Source organism: Capricornis sumatraensis, chromosome 14, assembly GCF_032405125.1.
Source record: "Capricornis sumatraensis isolate serow.1 chromosome 14, serow.2, whole genome shotgun sequence".
NCBI classification, from domain to species: domain Eukaryota; kingdom Metazoa; phylum Chordata; class Mammalia; order Artiodactyla; family Bovidae; genus Capricornis; species Capricornis sumatraensis.
This window is the reverse complement of record NC_091082.1, coordinates 58,810,794-58,830,332: the sequence shown is the minus strand read 5'-3', so window position 1 is coordinate 58,830,332 and position 19,539 is coordinate 58,810,794. Positions and strand designations below refer to the sequence as shown.

Genomic DNA, 19,539 nt, shown 5'->3' with positions numbered 1-19,539 from the left:
CGGTGGGGCGGGGCGGGGGCCTGGGACCCTCGGGCGGGGCGGGGCACGCGGCCGGAGGCTGCACAACTCCTCACTGCCCGGCTCGGCCCCGCGGGCGCAGCAGCGAGCCGGGCGCCGGGCAGCCCCAGGGGGCGCGGGCGCAGGTGGCCCAGCGCCCAGTGGAGCCCCAAGGCCCTGGAGCTGCGGCGCTGGGCAGGTCGATCGGGGATCGATAGAGCTCCGGCAGCACCATGTCTCGGGAGGCAGAGGCCCTGCCAGCCGGACGGGCAGCGGTCCGAGGTGGCCCGGCTGGGGCGCAGTAGCGGGGAGGGCGGGTGTGCAGCCAGGAGGCTCCAGAGCCCCGGCCCTCGAGACCCAACTCCAGCCCGGCTGGAACAAGTTGCGCCGGCGGCGGAGGGCCAGGCTGCAAGAACACAGGCCCACCATGCCGGCGGTCAAGAAGGAGCTACCCGGCCGAGAAGACCTCGCTCTGGCTCTGGCCACCTTCCACCCGACCCTGGCAGCGTTGCCACTGCCGCCGCTGCCTGGTTACCTGGCGCCACTGCCCGCCGCGGCCGCCCTGCCCCCGGCCGCCTCGCTACCAGCCGCGACAGCGGGCTACGAGGCGCTGTTGGCCCCGCCGCTCCGTGCCCCTCGCGCCTACCTGAGCCTGCATGAGGCCGCCCCGCACCTCCACCTGCCCAGAGACCCTCTGGCCCTCGAGCGCTTTTCGGCCACTGCGGCCGCGGCACCGGATTTCCAGCCGCTGCTGGACAACGGCGAGCCCTGCATCGAGGTGGAGTGCGGCGCCAACCGCGCGCTGCTCTACGTGCGCAAACTCTGCCAAGGCAGCAAGGGTCCGTCCATCCGCCACCGCGGCGAGTGGCTCACACCCAACGAGTTCCAGTTCGTCAGCGGCCGCGAGACGGCCAAGGACTGGAAACGCAGCATCCGCCACAAAGGTGCGGCCGCCGTGGGGGCGCGGACCGCTCCGGTCCCTCCCCTCCGCTCCCTGAGGACCCGTGGGTCCGGATCCCCCTCGTCTGCCACCTGGGAGACTCCAGTTCTGCCTAGAGAGGGCGCTGCGACTCCGGGGCGGCCGCAGGGACACCCCCTTCCCCCAAGCACGGTCGGCCTTGTTGGACCCGGGCTGAGCACCCTCGGCCTCCGTGGTCCCCCCCAGAGCTGGCCGCACGAGCCAGCGGCTCTTTCTGCCTGGAAGGTCTTTGCGGGATTCCTGGGCCTTCAGGCTCCGGGGAAGTTTACGGGAACTCGGGAGAGCGGGCGGGAGGCCGACTCGGCAGGATACTCTCCTCCGGGGTTGAGGAGCCACGGGTTCTGGAGGGAGTGGAGGGGCACAAGTGAGGCCGGGTGTGGACGCACGCTGGTAGAGAGAACGGCAAGGTGCATGGGTGGCGCAGGCAGGTGGGGGCTGCGGGGGCGCGCGTCGGGGCGGGAGCGCGCGCGGAGCAGAGTGGCGGCAGGGCTGGGAGCAGTCTCTAGGGCTCCCGCAGGAGTCTGGCTCCAAGGCCGCGACGTGTGGGCGCCAGAGCGGGCATGCGGAGGGAGAGGGGGGTGAGCGCCAGGCGGGGGTTGGGGGATAGTTAGAAAGTTAGGGACCCAATCACGCTCGTCGACTCAGGGGCTCGTGGCTCCGCGAGGTCAAGCGCAGTCCCGGGTCCTGACAGCGCCGCTCACCTGCGCCGGGCCCGACCTCCACGGTCCAGCTCCGGATTCCCGGGGACCTGCTTGGAGAGGGTGGAGCGCGGGAGGAGGGGCGCACGGAGGCTGGGGAGGAGCGGGGAGAGACCGCCCTGCGTCAGGGGAGGGCGCTCGCCGGATCTTGAATTCCGAGCTCTGCAGATCCCCGCGACGTCTGCGAGGGTGGGGTGGGCGGCGAGGCCGGGTGTGGGTTCGGAAGTTGGACAGAGGCGGTTGTTCATACTCGTGGCGGGAGGGAACCCGGCCTTGCCTCTGGCAGCGCCCCGGAAGCATGCCCGCGTGCACGGCCCTGCCTGTGCCCGGCCCCGCTCCCTTACCGGTCCTGCCTCGGCTCTCCTTGCAGGGAAAAGTCTGAAGACGCTTATGTCCAAAGGGATCCTGCAGGTGCATCCTCCGATCTGCGACTGTCCCGGCTGTCGAATATCCTCCCCAGTGGTGAGATGTGGGAGAAAACCTGGGGCTTCAGGGTTTTGTTTCTCCGCTGCGGAGCTTGGCCTATGTTTTCTAGAATCAGTCCTAACCTCAACTCTGCCAGTGGGCAGGAGGGAGCCCCCAGGGGCAAATAAATAGAGGAGAAGGCTTTGGTGGGTATGCTGGGGCGACAGACCCCGTCCCCCTTGACTTAGGGCAGGGTCCTGCCTATCCTGAAGCGTCTCTTTGGGAGCCCGGGAGCTGCTTCTCCTGAGGTCCTGGGGACAGCCTGTGGTGTGAAAGACACCTCCCTGGACAGTGTCATCTGATCGGGGCCTGGGGACTTTGCCTTGTAAACAGGTGTGTGTGGGGGATGTGGGGGGAGTGCAGTTTCACCATGTCAGTTGGCCCAGCCTGGGAGAAGAGCTGGTCCTAAGGGGATACTTGTTATAGGACGTGACAGTGTCGGCCAGCCTGGATGGACTTTGTGAGTAACCTGCATGTCTGGATGCCTAGGGCTGGAGCCCTGTGGGACAAGGCCAGGGATGTCCAGGAGTGTCTGAGGATACAGCCTGGTCTGAGGCACAGAAGGTGCAGTGTGGGCCTTGGTGTCAAGAGAACTGCAGCTAGAAGCTGGTGTGGGGCCTCCAACCCAGTGTAGAAGTCTGTTGAGCCCTCATTAGCCTGGAGGTTGGGGTGCACAGGAAAGTTGGGGCCAGGGCCTGCCCTGAAGCACTGCCTTCCCCCTTGCATGCCCTCCAGGCAGCAGTGGCTGGAGGTGCCATCTGAAAATCTTGTCTTGAGAGGGACAGTCTGAGCTCCTGTGGGAGAGCCCATGAGGACCACGGCTCCTGGCACCACTCAGCAGCCCCCTCTGCCAGGAAGGCCTGAAAGGACCCTGCAGGCGTCCTTCAGCTTGTTTACTTTGGACTGGTGGTAGGGCGGGGGCGGGGAAGTCTTGGATTCCTGGTGGGCCTTGGGGGTGGGCAAGCCAGGAAGCCACAGACAAACCTGTAAAGACACACAGGTTGGGCAGGGGAAGGGGACACAGCTGAGCCTCCCCACTTGCCCACCCCACACACTGTCTGGCTCGAGCTCATAGTATTCACAGGCAAGCCTGCATGCAGAGGCCCCCAGACAGAGCATGCGCTCAGGCAGCCTACCTTTGCCCAAAGCCACCACACTTGCCTGGGGCAGGAAGCTGAACTCTCTTTCACTTCTCAAGCAGTTGGTGCCAGAGAGGACACCCTCCAGGCTGGTCTGGGGCCTCTGCTCAGGCGGGAGGAACCCTGCCTCTCCCACCATCCCCTTCTGAAGGTCTCCCACAGGAGGGGGTGGGCAGGTGGCCTGAGCCCAGCATCAGTTCCCTCTAAGACATTTCTTGATGGGAAGGCCTGAGGAGCCAGTGCTTGGCTGGGACAGGGGCTTAGCACCCAATTCTTAAATCTGTGTGCTGAGCAGAGGTCAGCAGCTGAGGTCCCGGGTGTGTGTGGGACCAGATGTGTCCCTGTGCTTGGTTCAGGTCAGGACTGCTCATCCCTCTTCCTTAACTCTCCACTACCAGACCGATTCCGGGCCACCGTACCTGGTATGGCCTTACCCAGGTGGCAGCCTCACTGCTCCATTTCCCTCTCCTCATCCTTGTCCCACAGATGAAAAGGAAGTGCCCGGAAACTTTTTCTTCAGAGAATAGTTTAGCTAAAGTGGAAAGGCAGGAGAGGAGGTCCTGGTGCTTGGCCTACAGCAGGCTAGAGAAGGGCAGAGCTGAGGGGCTTTGCAGCCAAGCACACTCCAGACAGGCCAGAGCTGCTGAAAACCCTGCCCCCCAGAGCCTGGCCCGAAGAAGAATGGGGCCCAGTCAGTCACCCCCTCTGCCTCCCTGCCTCACTGAAGCTCTGCTGTCACTGGTATACCTTGGAGCCAAGGCCAGGGTCTTAGGGGCGCCCCTCGTTTCATCTCGCAGGCCTACCCCCAACTTCACTACTCCCTCCACCCCACCTTCCCCAGTGCTGCCCACTCTCTCGCTGGGTGTGTTGAAGAGAGGACCATGGGACACCTCCTGGGTGGGTTTGTGAGGGCAGGTGTGGCAGACTATGGCTCCCTGACCGATGTCAGGGGCACTGCCCAAATCTGGGACTGGGGTAGGCCATGTGTCTGGAGGTGAGGCTGGTCTGGATCTGAAGAGAACCTCTCCTCTGGAGGATAGGGCTGTGGCGGCCACACACAGCTGCCCTTCAGATCCAGGGGGACACTCTGTGCGGAGGGGTGAAAGCCCCCTGGATACCTTCCTCCCCAAGCTCCTTCGTATGATGGGGACAAAATTGTCCTGGCAACAGGAGGGAGGAGTCCTAGAAGGCCTCAGTCACTGAAAAGATGAAAGAGAATTAGGTAATTCCAAGATTCCTGCCACCATCCTGAACCAGTAGTTATTAAATAAGAAAAAGCCTCCAGCCCACTAGAAAATGGGAGCTCTTCTTCCCTGGGGTGGCGGGACCTGCAGACACCAGTGGCTGCCATGCTATGCAGGGCCCTGGGCAAGAGCTGGCAGCATGTGTGCAGGCTCTGGGCCCTTCTGTGGAGGCTCTGCTCTCTGCTCTCACACTGCCGGTGCAGGGCAGGGGAAAAGTACACCTCTTAGAAAAACTCTGAATCTCGTAGTTCCTGACCAAGGGGATCAGTCCCCCCAGGGCACATAGGACAAAGGGCCTTGGCTGCCAGATGACCTGTGAGCCAAAGGTCTGCAGTTTACAAGGGATCAGCCTCAGACTCCAAGCTTCAGACACCCCTGAGCTGGGCTTCATTTGGCACTAAGCATTGAAAGCGGGCTTGGCATGGGTAAGAGTCTGAGTGGGATTGCCAGGCAGGCATATATGCAGAGGTAACTTTACGCACGGGGTCAGGACACACAGCGTCCTGCGGGTGCTCGCAGCCCTTAGGGGCTGGGAATGCTAGGTTGGTCCCAGCAGGCGTCTACATATAGGCCGAGCACCTGTGGAGGGGCTGGGCCAAGTGTGGAGTCTGGACAGGGCAGTGCCCATACCCTTACTCCTGAGCTCCCCCAGGGTGGAGTGGAAGGCAGTCTCTGGATGGGTTTGTGAAGGAAGCCTTGCCTCCCTGCTCTTGTCTTGGCCTCTGGCCGGTTGTGAGTGTCCTGGAGGGTTGGAGGCCCCTCTGCTGTAGGTGGGGGCGCCCAGGAGGCTGAGCAACACAGTTTGGCCTAACCTTCCTCTCCTCCCTCCCTGTCCAGAACCGGGGGCGGCTGGCAGACAAGAGGACAGTTGCCCTGCCCCCTGCCCGGATCCTGAAGAAGGAGCTGACCCCCAGCTTCTCAGCCAGTGATGGCGACAGCGACGGGAGTGGTCCGGCCTGTGGGCAGCGGCTGGGCTTGAAGCAGGAGGACGAGCCGCATGTCCATATCATGAAGAGAAGGTGCTAAAGGGACCAGGAGGGGAGGGCACGCGGGCTCTGGCGGGGTTGGGGACTTCAGGCAGTGGAAGGCCAGTCAGACCTAGAGGTGGAGAGTCTTTGCCCTGAGGACAGGGCCCCAGCTTAGCTTCTATCCTCTCCGTGGACGCTGTGCTGCCGCAGGTGAAACAAAGCCTGGACTCCCAGGGACATGCCTCAGGACCACTGTGAACCTGCCTTGCCCCCACCTAGGGGCCGAGTGCCAGGCCAGGACTCAGTGGCATCATTGAGGAGCAGGCACCACCAATAGTCATGGCCAGAGCAGGCCAGGGAGGGTCCATGTGGCCTGTGTGGGGAAGGGCCAAAGAGGCCCAGAGCTGCTGGGTTGAGGAAGGAGAAAGGCTCTTGGAGGAAAGTCTCATGGCACCACAGCCAGGCAGGGAGGAGGGAGCTGCGTGGATCCTCATGGGAGCACCCCTGACACTCACACTCCCTCTCTTTGGAGTGGCCACTCCCTTGGCTCCTTACTTTCTCCCCAGGCTTGGGGCCATCGTTCCTGACCTCCTTCTTTCTCCCCTCTCCCCTGGCAGAAGCCTTCCCCTCTGCCCACTCACCTCTTTTTCCATCCATCCACCCATCTGTCCATCCATTGTTGTCTGTCCAGCATGTCATATGTATCCCCAGAATTTCCAGGCCTTTTTCCTGCTCAGTCTTTTAACATATTCTAATTTCTCCTACCCTAACCCTCTTGGACACCAGAGAGCCCCACTCCCAGTGCCCACTCCCACCTGTGCTGAGGGAAAGCACCGCGTGGGCCTGCCACCACCCTCCCTCAGCCCAGGGGTCTTCTCAGGGACACTGCTGTGGGTGAGAGGGTGGGCACAGCACAGAGCTGTTTGCTTGCTTGACCCCTCCTACCTCTGCTGTGTGACTGTCACTTTCAGGAGGCGGCTTGGCAGCAGCTGGGACCCAGAGGCCACCACCGGAGCCAGTGGTGGTGGCCATGGGATTCATTCCTCAACCTGGTTCCCAGCACCCCCAGAGCAGCTCTAGCAACTAGGAATTTGGGTTCAGTCACACAAGTGGCACATGCAGAGGAAGTCACGGCCCCCACCCCTAGCATAAGTGGGGGCTCTGCTGGCTCCACCACCACAAGAGGCAGAGACGTGGGACCTCAGTTCTGTCCATCCCAATTCCTTGTCTGGTGAGCCCTGGAGCAGGCACCTGCCCCGTGGGTCTGTCCTGGCTGCAGCTGCCAAAGTGTTGAGCTGGTACCAGATGATGCTAGAGGCGGTTCTGAGCCAGCTCAGTTCCCTTGAGGCTGGCACTCCAGGGCAGACACAGGGCATGCCACATACATGCTCTGCTGTCCACGAGCTGAGTCCTGGAGGCCACACTGACCATCTGCTTCTCTCCTTGCAGAGTCCACACCCACTGGGACGTGAACATCTCCTTTCGAGAGACGTCCTGCAGGTAGGGCCAGGCCTGGGCCGGGCTTCCCTTACATGTTGTGCATGGGCAGCACAGAGCTTTGTCGCTCCATGTCCTCTGGTTTGGACTCTAAATCCCTCCAGCCTCCCTCCCCTCCTCCTCCCCTTGGTCCGTGGTCTACTGTTGACTTGTGCCTAAGTTGTGACAGCAGTGCAGATATGGGTTCTGGGCCCAGCCCTGAAGCCAGAGTGTGCTCCGCCTCTCACATTTGAGCCCATCTGCCCAAAGATAAGGCCATGCCTGCCCCCTCCCACTCTCCCAGAGACCTAACAGAATGTGAGAATGGTGATGTGTGAGTGGGATCTTGAAGGATACATAGGCACTCACTAGGGAAACGGGGTGTCTACAGAGACATGGAGGAATGAGGGAAAGGGATGTGGGAAGGGAGGAGGGGAAGCTGGCAGGCCTGCCCTAACTGGGTGCTAAAGGGCCTTAGATACTGGGCCTGATGGGCATTTTCCTTCAGGCAATGGGGAGCTACTGAAAGCTCTTGAGCAGAGAAGTGGTTGGTGTATGCTTTGACAAGGTCCTGCTATAGGCCCCATCCAGCAGGTTGGGGGTTTGCTCCAGTCCGTGGAGGGGCTGTAAATTCAAGCCATAGTAAGGAGATAAAAATGGGGAGACTTGATGTGGAGGTTGGGGGTGTTGGGGAGACCCAAGTCCCCCATCTCAGAAGGGCAGGATGGAGCCCAGGCTGTGGTGTCTGGTCAGTGGGATCAAGTCTTAGCCCAGGGCTTCCAGGGAAGGCACAGGACAGGCCCAGCCGAGCAGGCAGTGGGCATCCAGTGCCTTCAGGCCCCTCTCACAGCCTGGCTCTGTGCCAGATGCGTTATTATTTATACTTCTGAGAATGTCTAGGTCCTGGAGCCAAATTACAATGAAAACGTCTTTAAACTTATTTCTACCTCATTTTGAAGTTGCCTGCTCAACTGATCATTTTTATGAACCGTCATGAACGTTGATGACATTTTATGAGCCTTTTACTTGGGAAGCTACATGAGAAATTTGTCAGTAAGGCCTGTAGGGGAATCCCAGGCTGCTCTTTCCCTGCCTGCAACCTCCTGCTCACCCCAGCTGGCTGTGGGATGTGGGAGAGGGCCCGGGTGTCCAGACACAGTAAGAAGCCAGGTCCCAGTGTGTGGTGGACCCTCAAAATAGCTGCAATGATTGTCTGGATTTTACCAGAGGGGAGATCGAGGGGGTTAGCCAATAGGACTTACAGCCCATCTGCCCTCCACCTCGCCCTGCTGTGGCACCCCGGCGTCTGGCCAGGGAGGGCTGAGCAAGCCCACAGCACAGCTGCTTCACAAACCCCCATCTCAGCTCTGCCTTTGTCTCTTCCTGGCTCCTTTTGGCCCCGTCCATGTGTCTTTCTGTCTCGAGTCTGCTGTCTGTCCTTCAGGCTCTGTCCATCTGTTTGATGTTTGCATCCTTTCTGTCTATCCAGTAGTGCCTGTCCTTGTGTGTCCATCTCCATCTGTCTAGTCATCTGACTTCATCCGTCAGTCTTCATCTGTCTGTCTGTTCCTCCGTTCCACTCATCTCTGCATTCACCCCCATCCCTCTGTCTGCCTGAGTCTGCCATAACCACTTGCCTGGTTGGAGCTCCCCCTTAAGCCCTGTGCATCCAGGGCAGCAGGCAGGAGATGTGGGCCCTGTCTTCCTGAGGCCCCTGAGCTGGCCAGGAGCTGGACAAGGACTGGACAGTATACCAGGCACTGGAGGGGCTCCTCATGGGGAGAAAGAGTCTGATGGTTCACACATTTTTAAAAAAATAATTATATTTCGCTCTTTCTGGCTCTTCTGGGTCTTGGTTATACAGGCTACTCTTTAGTTGTAGCGCTCGGGCTTCTCAATGCAGTGGCTTCTCCTGAGACAGAGCGTGGGCTCTAGGGTGTGCAGGCTTCAGTAGTCACCGCATGTGGGCTCAGCAGTTGTAGTTCCTGGGCTCCAGAGCACAGGCTTAGTAGTTACGGCACATGTTGCACATGGGATCTTTCCAGACCAAGGATCAAACCTCTTTACCACTGAGCCACCAGGGAAGCCCTCTTCATGGTTCTTTACATAAAACCCGGCATAGTTTGTTCAGTGAACAACCGAGTGTCCACACAGGTTTTCTGGGGCCAGGCCATGCTGTCTTGGAGCTCATGGGGCGAGCCCCCAAGGCAGGAAGTGGAGGTTTGATGTGTGGGCTGTGTCTTGATTCCCACAAGGCATCACCTCCATGGAGCTGTAGCATCACCTCCGTGGAGCCGCAGCACCACCTGAGTGTCTGAGTGACCAGCTGAAAGAGTTATTGGCCACAGTGGTGGTGAGCACTGAGCCCCAGTCCCTGCGTAAGCACTCAGCTGAGGATTCACGGGAAACAAATGAATGGGTCTGATCCCACCATAAGTCTCTGGGGGCTGGTCCACCTCCTGCAGGAGTCCTGGGGATGCCAAAAGGAGGTTTTCTCAAGGGAGAACTCTGGCAGCAGCAGTCCTGGTACCAGGCACCCCTACCCCTCCCTGATGCTGAGGACAGCACTTCTCTCTTCCACCCCCGCCCCCCGCATTGATGAGGATGATAGAGAGGATGAGAACTGCTGCCAATTAATCCCATAAAGTACTTACTCCCACCCACCTGCCCTCTTGTTTGCATGGCCGGGGGGTTGCGGGGGGGCTTCTCTTCTCCAGGGAGAGGGGTTGGGGGTGGGGAGAGAGCTTGGATCAGGGTCTCCCAGCGGCTCTAGAGCCCAGCCCTGGAGGCTTTGGTGCTGAAACTGATCTGCTTAGGGGCCAGCTCTGGATTAGCCTCCTCCGGCCACCCCGGCCAGAGCAGGGGTGGCGGGGGGGGGGGGGGATGCCTAGGGGTTATTTAATGAGGTTTAGGGTTGGTTCCCAGGTCACTTGGTGGAGGCCCCCCTTGAGGTGACCCAGCCAGGAGGCTGCTCCATTACAGGTGGGCTAGGGAGCAAGGGTGCTGGGGAGGGGTGTGCTGCAGAGTGGGCTGGGGTCCCTCCCTGCTCCTCTTCTGTCCTGTCCTGATTTCCTGCCACTCCAACTTCGTCTGCAAGGTGGCAGGGACCCTTCTCTGTGCTAACAGAGATGCTCTCAGAACCCCAAGGGCAAATGCCGTGGGGGCCATTCCCTCCCTCTTTTGTCTGGGGTTCTGTGATATAGACAGTGAGCTGATTTAACAGGAAGAGCAAAGAGAGAACGAAATTAAATTCCTATTTATCCCAAGGTTCTTGATGGGGAGCCCTGGGAAGAGCACAGTGTCCTGAGCACAGGCACACTGGTGACTGCTGTGTGCATCTGTGTCTGTGTGTGTCTGCAGGTCCGTGTGAGTGTGTGTGCACATGCCCTTGTATGGCCCTAGATGGGCACACACCTCGTTGGCTGCAGATTTTGGTCTCAACCTTGGTTTCTGTATTTGAAAAAGCTGAGAGTCCGTGGGTGGTTGGACGTTTTAGTTGCAATAGCAGCATGTGCACAGGAGCAAGTGCTGGGTCCACGTGTCCTCTCTGGCAGCCTTCTGCCGGCCCTGGTGGGACCTGGCTGCCCCCCAGAGCAAGAAGCAAGGACAGTGGCTGGTCTCTCTGGAGAGAGCAGAGTCCAGACGGGGCCAGCCCTGCACTCCACACGGACGACCCTCCCTGGGAGCAGCAGTGGGGTCTGAGTGCAAGGTTGCTGTGTTCAGCAGACACTTGGCAGGTCCTGGGTCCCAGGTGGGGCCTGCATAGGTCAGGGTGAGACTCCAGCACCCATGAGGAGATGGAGATGCTCACAGGAATGGTGTGCATGAGGTGTTGTCACACCCAATGTCCCTTGGGCCATGCATGCTCACACTCAGGCTCAGGCAGGAGCCCCGAGGGTTCTCACCTTCCCTGTCTTGCTTCGCTGCAGCCAGGACAGTGACCTTCCCACCCTCATATCCAGCGTGCATCGCAGCCGCCACCTCGTTATGCCTGAGCATCAGAGCCGCTGTGAATTCCAGAGAGGCAGTGTGGAAATAGGCCTGGGAGCCGCAGGTGAGGAGCCAGGGCAGTGCTGGGTGATGCAGGGCTGCCAGGCTGCGCAGAGCAGCGTGAGGACAGCCGCCTCACAGCCTCCCTGCGTCTCTGCTCAGCGGCTCTGGATGCCGCCACCCCCAGCAGCCTTGGCGGGCAGCCAGGGAGGCCAGCGGAGGAGGCGGGAGGTGGCGAAGCCGGCTGTCCCCTGGGGCTCCGTGTGATGGTAATTGTGTTAATCCCAGCCAGCCGGGCAGACAGGAGGCGGAGGCGGTGGCTCCACTGTGGCTGCTGCTGGGGTGGGCTTGGAGTGACCAGAGGCCACAGCTACCCCTTGCTCTCAGGGGCAGATGGAGGCAGGACAGTCAGGGAGCGCAGGCCTCATGGAGATGCACACCTGGGCATGGCTCCTGGATGGGCAGGGATGCGCTCTGCACACGCCGACCCCAGAGCCAGGGCCCCTGGGAGAGAAGGATCCATGTCCTGAGAGAAGAGGGGCTGGGGCAGGAGGGTGCTGTCCCGGGGCTCTGTCCCTGTGGAGGGCTAGCTCCTGGAAGCAACAAGAGCTCGGAGGGAGGGGGCAGCTTGCTGAGCTTTGGCTGAAGGGGGCTCTGTGTGCCGAGAGAAGATGGCAGGGGTCCCTTGCTGCCCTATGGACCAGGGAAGACCCAGGAATTTCCCAGCAGTGGCTGCAGCTCTCAGGAAGGCTGGGCAGGGGTGGTCCATCCTGGGACCCCTGAGTACCCCCATCAGGCCCTCCAGGTGTGCCGGTGCCTGGGTAGTCCTCTGTGGTGGGTGGGGGGCTGCTGCTTCTGGAGCCGAGTTAGAGGCTCTGAGCAGGCGGCTGATAAAAATCTAATTGCCCCATCGATCGGGTGAGCCTCCAGAGTCCCACAGTGATTGAGATATTCGGAGCCAGAGGGCTCTTTTGCTGCCTGCACACGCGGAGACCTCCTCATGGTGCCTGGCCTGAGTGCATGTGTGCCCTGGGCCTGGCCAAAGGCTTGGGCTTCCATTTACGCTCGTGTGACACGTGTGTGTCAAAGCACCCTCACTGTCTTCCTGCTGAGGTATAGGACCCACATATGAGCACTTCACGGGTCACACACGATCTGTGTGAAGTGCCATGTGTGTCCTGTGTCCAGGTTTCATCCAGGTCCTGCCCTCTTCTTGGGACTCTAGTCCTCACCAGCTTCCATGTCTTTTTGCCAGCCCCTGGGTGGAGGCCTCGGCCTGTCCTTACCTTCTCCTCCTCAGGAGCATGTGTCAGCCCTGTGTTCACCTGAGCAGGAGGGGTCAGGGAGGACTAGGCTCGTGGTGGGCCCTGCAGACATCACCTTACTGTGTGTGTGTGTCTGTGAGTATATGCAGCCCTCGTCAGGGACTGGTGAGCCCCGGACCCCCATGGCAGGACCTCTCTATGACCGTGGGCATAGGTCTCACTGTGGGTCCGCCTGCCACCCCCTCCCAAGCACCTCTGCCAGGCAGAGAGGAGCCATCACCCCCCAAGAGAAAGGGGAGGGGGTCTTCCCACTGTGGAGAATGCGAACTGGATCGAGGGAAGTGGAAGCCCTGGGGTATTCGCTGGGTCCCCAGGGGGTATGTGCAGGGTCGGGTGCAGGCAGCAGATGTGGACCCAGCCTTCCCCAGGCTTGGCACAGCTGGACGCTGCAGCCCTGGTGATGCTGCTGGCCAGAGGCTCTTTGCCTTCCTCAGGGGCTTCATGCTGGTTGAGCACCCCCTACCCATCCTACCAGGTCACTAAGGTAGGACCCTTTGTCTGGGCGGTGGGGACCTCGTCCTCGTCCCTCCCAGGGCAAGGTCTGGGGCTAGGCCACTGGGCCCAGGCCAGTGGCAGGAGGTGGCTGAGATCAATAAGTTATTAGCACCATTCTGTCAGCTGTAAAGTGGAGATTGATCGGCACTCCACTGCTGCACTTCCTCGCCTGATAAAAATGACAGATTAAGGGAATAAGAAAAAGGAATTAGGCTCTGGAGCTGACCGCAGGGTTTCTCAGGCTCCCCTTGCTGAGGTGTCATGGTGCGCCTGGGTCACTGAGGGGGTGGCCCCTTCACCCAGATGGCCTCATGAGGAGGGAGCGGGGCCAGGAGCACAGGGTTGGCACTGGAAACTGACACAATTGCTGAGCTGTTCCACAGAGACCTCCCAGACCTTGGGCTCAGGAGGGAGCCTGGCATCAGGGTGCCAGAGGCTGGGGTAGAGAAAAGCTGACTCCAGGGGATCGGAAAGAGGACTTTAGGATAGGGGTGGGGTGGGCTCTGGGCCACATGAGGGGCTGTGCACAGTGGGTGATGGGATGCCCTTGGCGCTTAGCCCAGCTGGACAGGTAGTGTCCTCGGGCTTTCTGGGGGCAATGACGGGTGTGGTTTGGAGGGGAGGAACCCAGGAAGAATGGATGGGGGCAGATGCACCTGATCTCCAGGGCCCGTGGCCTCTAGGAGGAGGTTGGGCTGCCCTGGCATGGGACCCTGCACTGCTGGTAGTCAGTCATCCCTGCCCCAGGAGGAGAGGTTGGTAAGGTGCGGAGAAGGGCTCCTTACTCTGCAAAGGAGGCTCGTCTGGCAGGTGGGAGCAGCATGGTGCCTGTGGGGTCCTGAGTTGGTGCCTGAGGCCATAACCATGCATCTCCTATCACATCTACACACATGCAGCCCAGAGCCCAGGTCTGGACTGTCCCATTCCCTCACTCTGACCCAACCCTGCTGAACTGGGCAAGGCTTGAACTTGGCCAGGACCCATAGGCACCCCTGAGTGATGAGAGCTGTGGTTCTGGGCTGAGCAGGAGCTGGGCCGGCACTGAGGCAGGTACTGGGGCTGGTATTGGGGTGGGCCGGAGCTGTTCCTGTTCTGGCCTCTACGAGCCCTGAACTCAGGATGGGGTTCACTCTGCCCTCTCCCAGGTGACCTGTTGGGCAAGAGGCTGGGTCGCTCCCCCCACATCAGCAGTGACTGCCCTTTGGAGAAAAAGGCCCGAAGCAAGTCTCCTCAAGGTTTGGGCTTTACCCTGGGGGGTGAGGGAACAGCCACTGGAGAGGGAGGGGTACAGTCTGGACCCTCTGCTGGGCATAGTCAGCCAGCAGCAGATTCTAAGAGGGGAGCCCCTGCTTCTCTCCCTCAGCAGTGTCTAAAGGGGAAGCCCCCTCTCCTGTGTTTGCCCACCCCAGAGACTCTGTTGCTTCCGGAATTAGGGCCCAGCATGGCCCCCGAGGATCATTACCGCCGGCTGGTGTCTGCCCTGAGTGAGGCCAGCACCTTTGAGGACCCTCAGCGTCTCTACCACCTGGGCCTCCCCAGCCATGGTATGTAGCCCCTCCCCACGGCATCATGAGTGTTCACAATGTGCTCTGGACTCACCCTGTCCTGTTAGGTCTTTGCTCATTCTGAAAAGAGTGGCTGCTGACACCAAGGCTGGGATTGGATGTAGGTCTTTTGGCTTCTCAAACCTTGAAAGCCCTTGTAGGTGGACAGTGAGGCCCACCTCCCCCTCCCTTCGCCCAGTACAGTGGCCTGTTTGGGCAGATCTGGTAGGGAGGGTGGTCTCTCACCAATAAGTCTGCCGAAGGCTCTCCCAGCAGGGCCTCAAATGGCCACTGCCCATTGCCATTTCACAGAGGAGGAAGCTGCTTGGGGGAGCTGAAGGGAGAGTGGGAGGTGGGGGTTTCACCAGGCCTATCCATCCCTCTCCAGCACATGCAGGTCCTTGTGGGTCCCTGCCCACCCCTGCCCCCATCTGAATGGTGTGGTCTGGATACTGTAGGGCAGAGTCTGCGCTAGACCCCTTCTCGGGAGGGTGGGGCCAGGAGCAGAGCATCAATCAGCCCCCTGAACGTCCACGTGGATGTCTGTCCAGAAGCAGGATGGACAACAGTTCAGGTTTGGTGGCCCAGCTTTCACTGGTGCTCAGGAGGAGCTCCAGCCAGAAGCACTGCTCCCAGACCGGACACCTGAAAGTCCCTCTACCACCACAGGGGCACCGTCTGGCACCCAGGCCAGCTGCACCCTGACCTTGCAGACCCCAGCCCAGGGGGAGTAGCTTGCCTTTCCTGCCTGAAGCTGGGTGAGGGGTACTTGCTGGGAAAAGGGGCTGGATTTCCTCTCCTTACACAGGCACTGTCCCCCAGGGCAGTCAGGCACCGAGAGCCTGAATAATTCACCAAATGTTAATAATTTAAAAATCTTCCTTTTTAATTGCTTTCCCTGCCCTGCCTGGGGCCGGCTCCGCTGGCTGTGCGGGGGAGGGGCGCCGGCCGCCAGGAGCGGCGCGGAGCCGGGCTGTCAATCAGGCCTCCGCCTGCCGCCCCCGCCGGGAGCCGACGGTAAATAACCGAGGCCGCGGGCGGGCGGGGGCGCAGGGCCCTGCCGAGATCGATGCGGGCGGCCGCGCCGGCTGGGCTCTGCGGGCTGGCACCCAGCCCGGGGCAGGACCCACCTCCGCTTTTCGGGTAATTAATTTATAAACAGGCGGTGGCAGCGGAGCCGGCACAGTGGGGGGCTGCGGGGGGGCGGGGAACTCTGAAGTCCGGGCCTGAGCTGGACAGAGGGCTGGGGGTGGAGAGCAGAGTGCTTAAACTAAGCAGTGAGCCCAGGTGTTACCTAGGAGAGGGCTGGAGACCTGCCCCAGCTCCTGGACTCCAGCCCCGCTGCCCTCATACTCTAGCCTTTGCGTGACCCCTCCCCTCACGGACCCTGCAGTCTGGCTCTTGGCAGTGTCAGTTCTTGTCGAAGTCAAGGTTCCTGAACCACCAGCCTTCCCTGTCCAGGCCTTTCCCTTTCTCCATCCCATCCACGTTCTGGTTCCTAACATCTCCACATCCCTTATAAATGCTCACTTGGCCCCCCTCCCAAGACCAGTCGGTGCAGTCAGGCACCTTGCCTAGGGATGTCTGGTGTCTGCCCTGCCCTGTGGCCTTCTGCTCATCTTTCTGTCCCGGTGACCAACCAGCAGGATCTGGGAGAATATGCTCCCAGTGTGCATCCTTGGCCAATGTCCTGTGCTGAACAGGGTGAGGAACAGGAGAGCCTGGTGGGGGCTGGCCTCTGGGTCACTGCTGGTGCCTACCCTCCCCAGATCTCCTGAGGGTCCGACAGGAGGTGGCAGCAGCAGCTTCGAGGAGCCCCAGTGGCCTGGAGGTCCACCTGCCCTCATCCACAGCAGGTCAGCGTCGGAAGCAGAGCCTGGCTCAGCACAGAGATGGCACCGGCCCAGCTGGCGCCCCGTCCTTCTCAGAGAGGTATCAGGGTGCCTGCATCTCAGAGAGGCCCCTACATTTCCTGTGCTGGCTGCTGGGCTAAAGAGCTGCAGGTGGCAGACCCATCAGCTGGTGTCTGCAGGTCAAGTCCACAGCCGGCATCTCCCCATCCCAACCGCACAGCCATAGAGTCCTCAGTGGACCTGGCGCTGTGCTCGGGCCTAAGTTGGCGGCCTGCTCTGCAGCAGCAACGTAATGGCCCCCGAGCCGGGCAGAGGCCCAGGGGAACATTCGTGGGGTAGACTGGGGATGCCCGCCCCTCTGGGTGGGGTGTCTTTCTGTGGAGCAGCTGTGGGGGTGAATCCAGGAGCCCCTGGGACAGCTGAGGGCTTTGCTTCCCCAACAGGGAGGTGAGGGGGAGCAGCACGAGGTCTGGCAGCCCCGAGGTCGAGGTCGGGGGAGGGCTGAGGAAGGGGAGAACCCCGGAGCAGCACCGACTCAGACACTGGAGCTGCTGGCTGCACGGAAGAGCCCCCCAGGCTTGTAGGGGCCGGGAGACTCCGGGCAGGGGCGGGGGCTGGAGGACTTTGACTGCTCCCCGCTCCTCCCTCCGGGAGACCCCCCCTGCACCCGGGCGGTGTTCGCAGCAGCCGCCGCCTCCCGGACCATGGCTAATTGCGCCCGGTCTGCACAGGGTTGGCTGGGCTGGGCGGGGGCGGGGGCGGTAAAAGGGGGGCCAGGGCCGTGGGGCCAGGGGCTCCCGCGCGGTAATTACCGCCACAGTCGCCGCCGCCCGCCGGGCCAGCGCCTCCGCGCCGCCGCCGAGATTAATTGGCGCCGCCAGGGGGGGCAGGGACGACCGGAGCCGCGGCGGGCGCACATCGACCGCCCGCGGGGCCGGCAATTAGCAGAGGCGGCCAGAGCGGGGGCCGCGGGGGCTGGGGCGGCAGTTCCGGGAAGGAGGGGGCCCGAGCCTGCGGCGCGCGCGGCCCAGCAGTCCACAGGGAGCTTTCGCCTTGCCGCCCACAGGGAGCTGTCGCAACCACCCCCCTTGCTGTCGCCCCAGAATGCCCCACACATCGCTCTGGGCCCCCACCTCAGGCCCCCCTTTTTGGGTGTGCCCTCAGCCCTGTGCCAGACCCCAGGTGAGCAGTGGGCGGGTGTGCGATTCTGTTCCCCGGGAGCGGGGAGGGGCTGTTGGTGCGGGGCCATCGGGTATGTCTGTTACCGAACCGGTCTCCATCAGTGCTCCGGGCGAACCCACCCCTGCCCTTGTTGAAGCCAAGGACAGACCAGGGCGGGCTTGGCTGGCCCTGGACCACTCGGCCACCCGGCCTCGTGGTCTGTCCCCTTCCCCCCAGGTTACGGCTTCCTGCCCCCTGCCCAGGCGGAGATGTTCGCCCGGCAGCAGGAGCTCCTGCGGAAGCAGAATCTAGCCCGGTATGTGCTTTGACAGGGGGGCGGGAGGGGGGCCGGCGGGCGCGGGGCGGAAGCGGCTCGGCCTAGCTGCCTGACCCCCTGCGGGCTGTCCCCACCGCCAGGCTGGAGATGTCAGCAGAGCTCTTGCGCCAGAAGGAGCTGGAGAGCGCGCACCGGCCGCAACTGCTAGCGCCCGAGGCCGCCCTGCGCCCGCCGGACGGTGCCGAGGAGCTGCAGCGGCGCGGGGCCATGCTGGTGCTGAGACACAGCTCCGCGCCGCTGCTGGCCCTGCCTCCCCAGGGCCCGCCGGGCCCCGGGCCCCCTACCCCACCCCGAGAGCCTGCCCGCCGAGCTCCTCGGAAAGCGGGCCCCAGCCCTGCCTCAGGCCGGCCCAGTGAGTCCAAGGAGACAACGGGGGCTGGACTCTGGGCACCAGACGGTTCTGAAGATGAACCCCCCAAGGACTCAGACGGCGAGGACTCCGAGATGGTGGCTGCTGGAGGCCAAGCCCCCCACCCAGGCCAAGCCCTACCTGGAGGGGCCAGCTCTGAGGGGAAGGGTCTTCACTCAGGGTCCATGCTGCCCCCTCCACTGCCCCTGGGCTTACCCTACACTGTCAGCCCCTTCTTCCACACAGGTGGGCACCCACCCCCACCCCGCCCTGCCCCATGCCTTCATATCTTTCCATGGGGTGGAAGGAGACCCAGTCCCCCTACGTCCCACCCAGGGTCTCAGGGAGGTCATGGGGGGAAAAGTTCCTTTCAGTCATCAATCCAACATTTCTGAATAATTAGGGTGAGCAAAGGTCAGCAGACAGGGTTGGGGTCATAGAAAAGAGCTGGCCGGAGTCCTGTTAACACCCTCCTCCCCAACTCAGGCACCATGGGGGGCCTCTTCATGGATGGGGAGGAGGCCACAGCCCCTGAGGACGTCAGCAAGTGGACAGTGGACGACGTCTGCAGCTTTGTGGGGGGCCTGTCTGGCTGTGGAGAATACGCACCGGTGAGGGGGCACCTGCCCAGGATGGTTCTGAGCCCCCCCTTTCCCGTACTGTGCTGCCCACTCCAGACTTCTCAAAGACTGGGGGAGGGAGGTCCTGCTGAATGCTCCTGCCCGCCTTGTCAGTGCTTCTGCCTCCAGCATGGGCACATGCTCAACAGAGGAGTTTTCTTTCTTCTGACATTTTCCCCAAGTTGCACCACCAGGGTCTCTTGGCTCTGCTTTCTCTGGAGGGCCGAGGCCACCCTGGGACACACAGCCCCAGCACTCAGGCCCTGATACCGCCCCCTGCCCACCCCCCCACCCCAGGTTTTCAGAGAACAGGGGATTGACGGGGAGACCCTGCCCCTGCTGACAGAAGAACACCTCCTGACCACTATGGGGCTGAAGCTGGGGCCTGCTCTCAAGATCCGGGCCCAGGTGAGCACCTGAAAGGGGCAGTGGTCTCCAGACAGCCGAGGGGCAGCAGGGCGGTTCTGTGTGTGGCTGCACACCAGCAGCCTCACAGGCCCCATTGGGCTGTCTCTCCACAGGTGGCCAAGCGCCTGGGCCGCGTCTTCTACATGGCCAGCTTCCCCGTGGCTCTGCCACTGCAGCCACCGACGGTGCGGGCTCCTGAGCGGGAGCTCAGCTCAGGGGAGCAGCCCCTGTCCCCAGCATTGGCCCCCTCCCCCTATGGGGGGGTGCACCCCCCAGCCAGCCACGCCTCACCCAAGCAAGAGAATGGAACCATGACTCTGCTCCCAGGGCCTGCGGATCCCTCCCAGCCTCTGTGCTGAGCTGGTGTCAGACCCAGGCCTTCAGTGCCAGCTGCTCCCAGGCAAAGGCCACTCTGCCCACAGCTTATCCCCTTTTTGTTTTGGATGCAAAAAACAATTTTAAACATGACATTCAGTTTCCACAGACTCTGG

General features: G+C 61.8%; 1 protein-coding gene across 2 annotated transcripts; it reads left to right on the top strand.

The window, feature by feature from the left end:
• The first annotated feature begins 424 nt into the window (after positions 1 to 424).
• On the top strand, positions 425 to 19,407 carry SAMD11 (sterile alpha motif domain containing 11). 2 transcript variants are annotated; one of them, XM_068986247.1, is made up of 14 exons: positions 425 to 941; positions 2,045 to 2,136; positions 5,360 to 5,541; positions 6,940 to 6,990; positions 10,896 to 11,020; positions 13,922 to 14,011; positions 14,186 to 14,320; positions 16,090 to 16,252; positions 17,240 to 17,355; positions 17,572 to 17,650; positions 17,752 to 18,266; positions 18,507 to 18,631; positions 18,938 to 19,048; positions 19,162 to 19,407. In XM_068986247.1, the coding sequence occupies exons 1-14, from the start codon at positions 425 to 427 to the stop codon at positions 19,405 to 19,407; spliced, it is 2,547 nt and encodes an 848-aa protein (XP_068842348.1). The 2 variants fall into 2 exon arrangements, with proteins under 2 accessions (XP_068842348.1, XP_068842349.1); XM_068986248.1 differs by lacking the exon at positions 425 to 941 and having other exon boundaries at positions 2,065 to 2,136; positions 16,036 to 16,252.
• Positions 19,408 to 19,539: the final 132 nt, after the last annotated feature.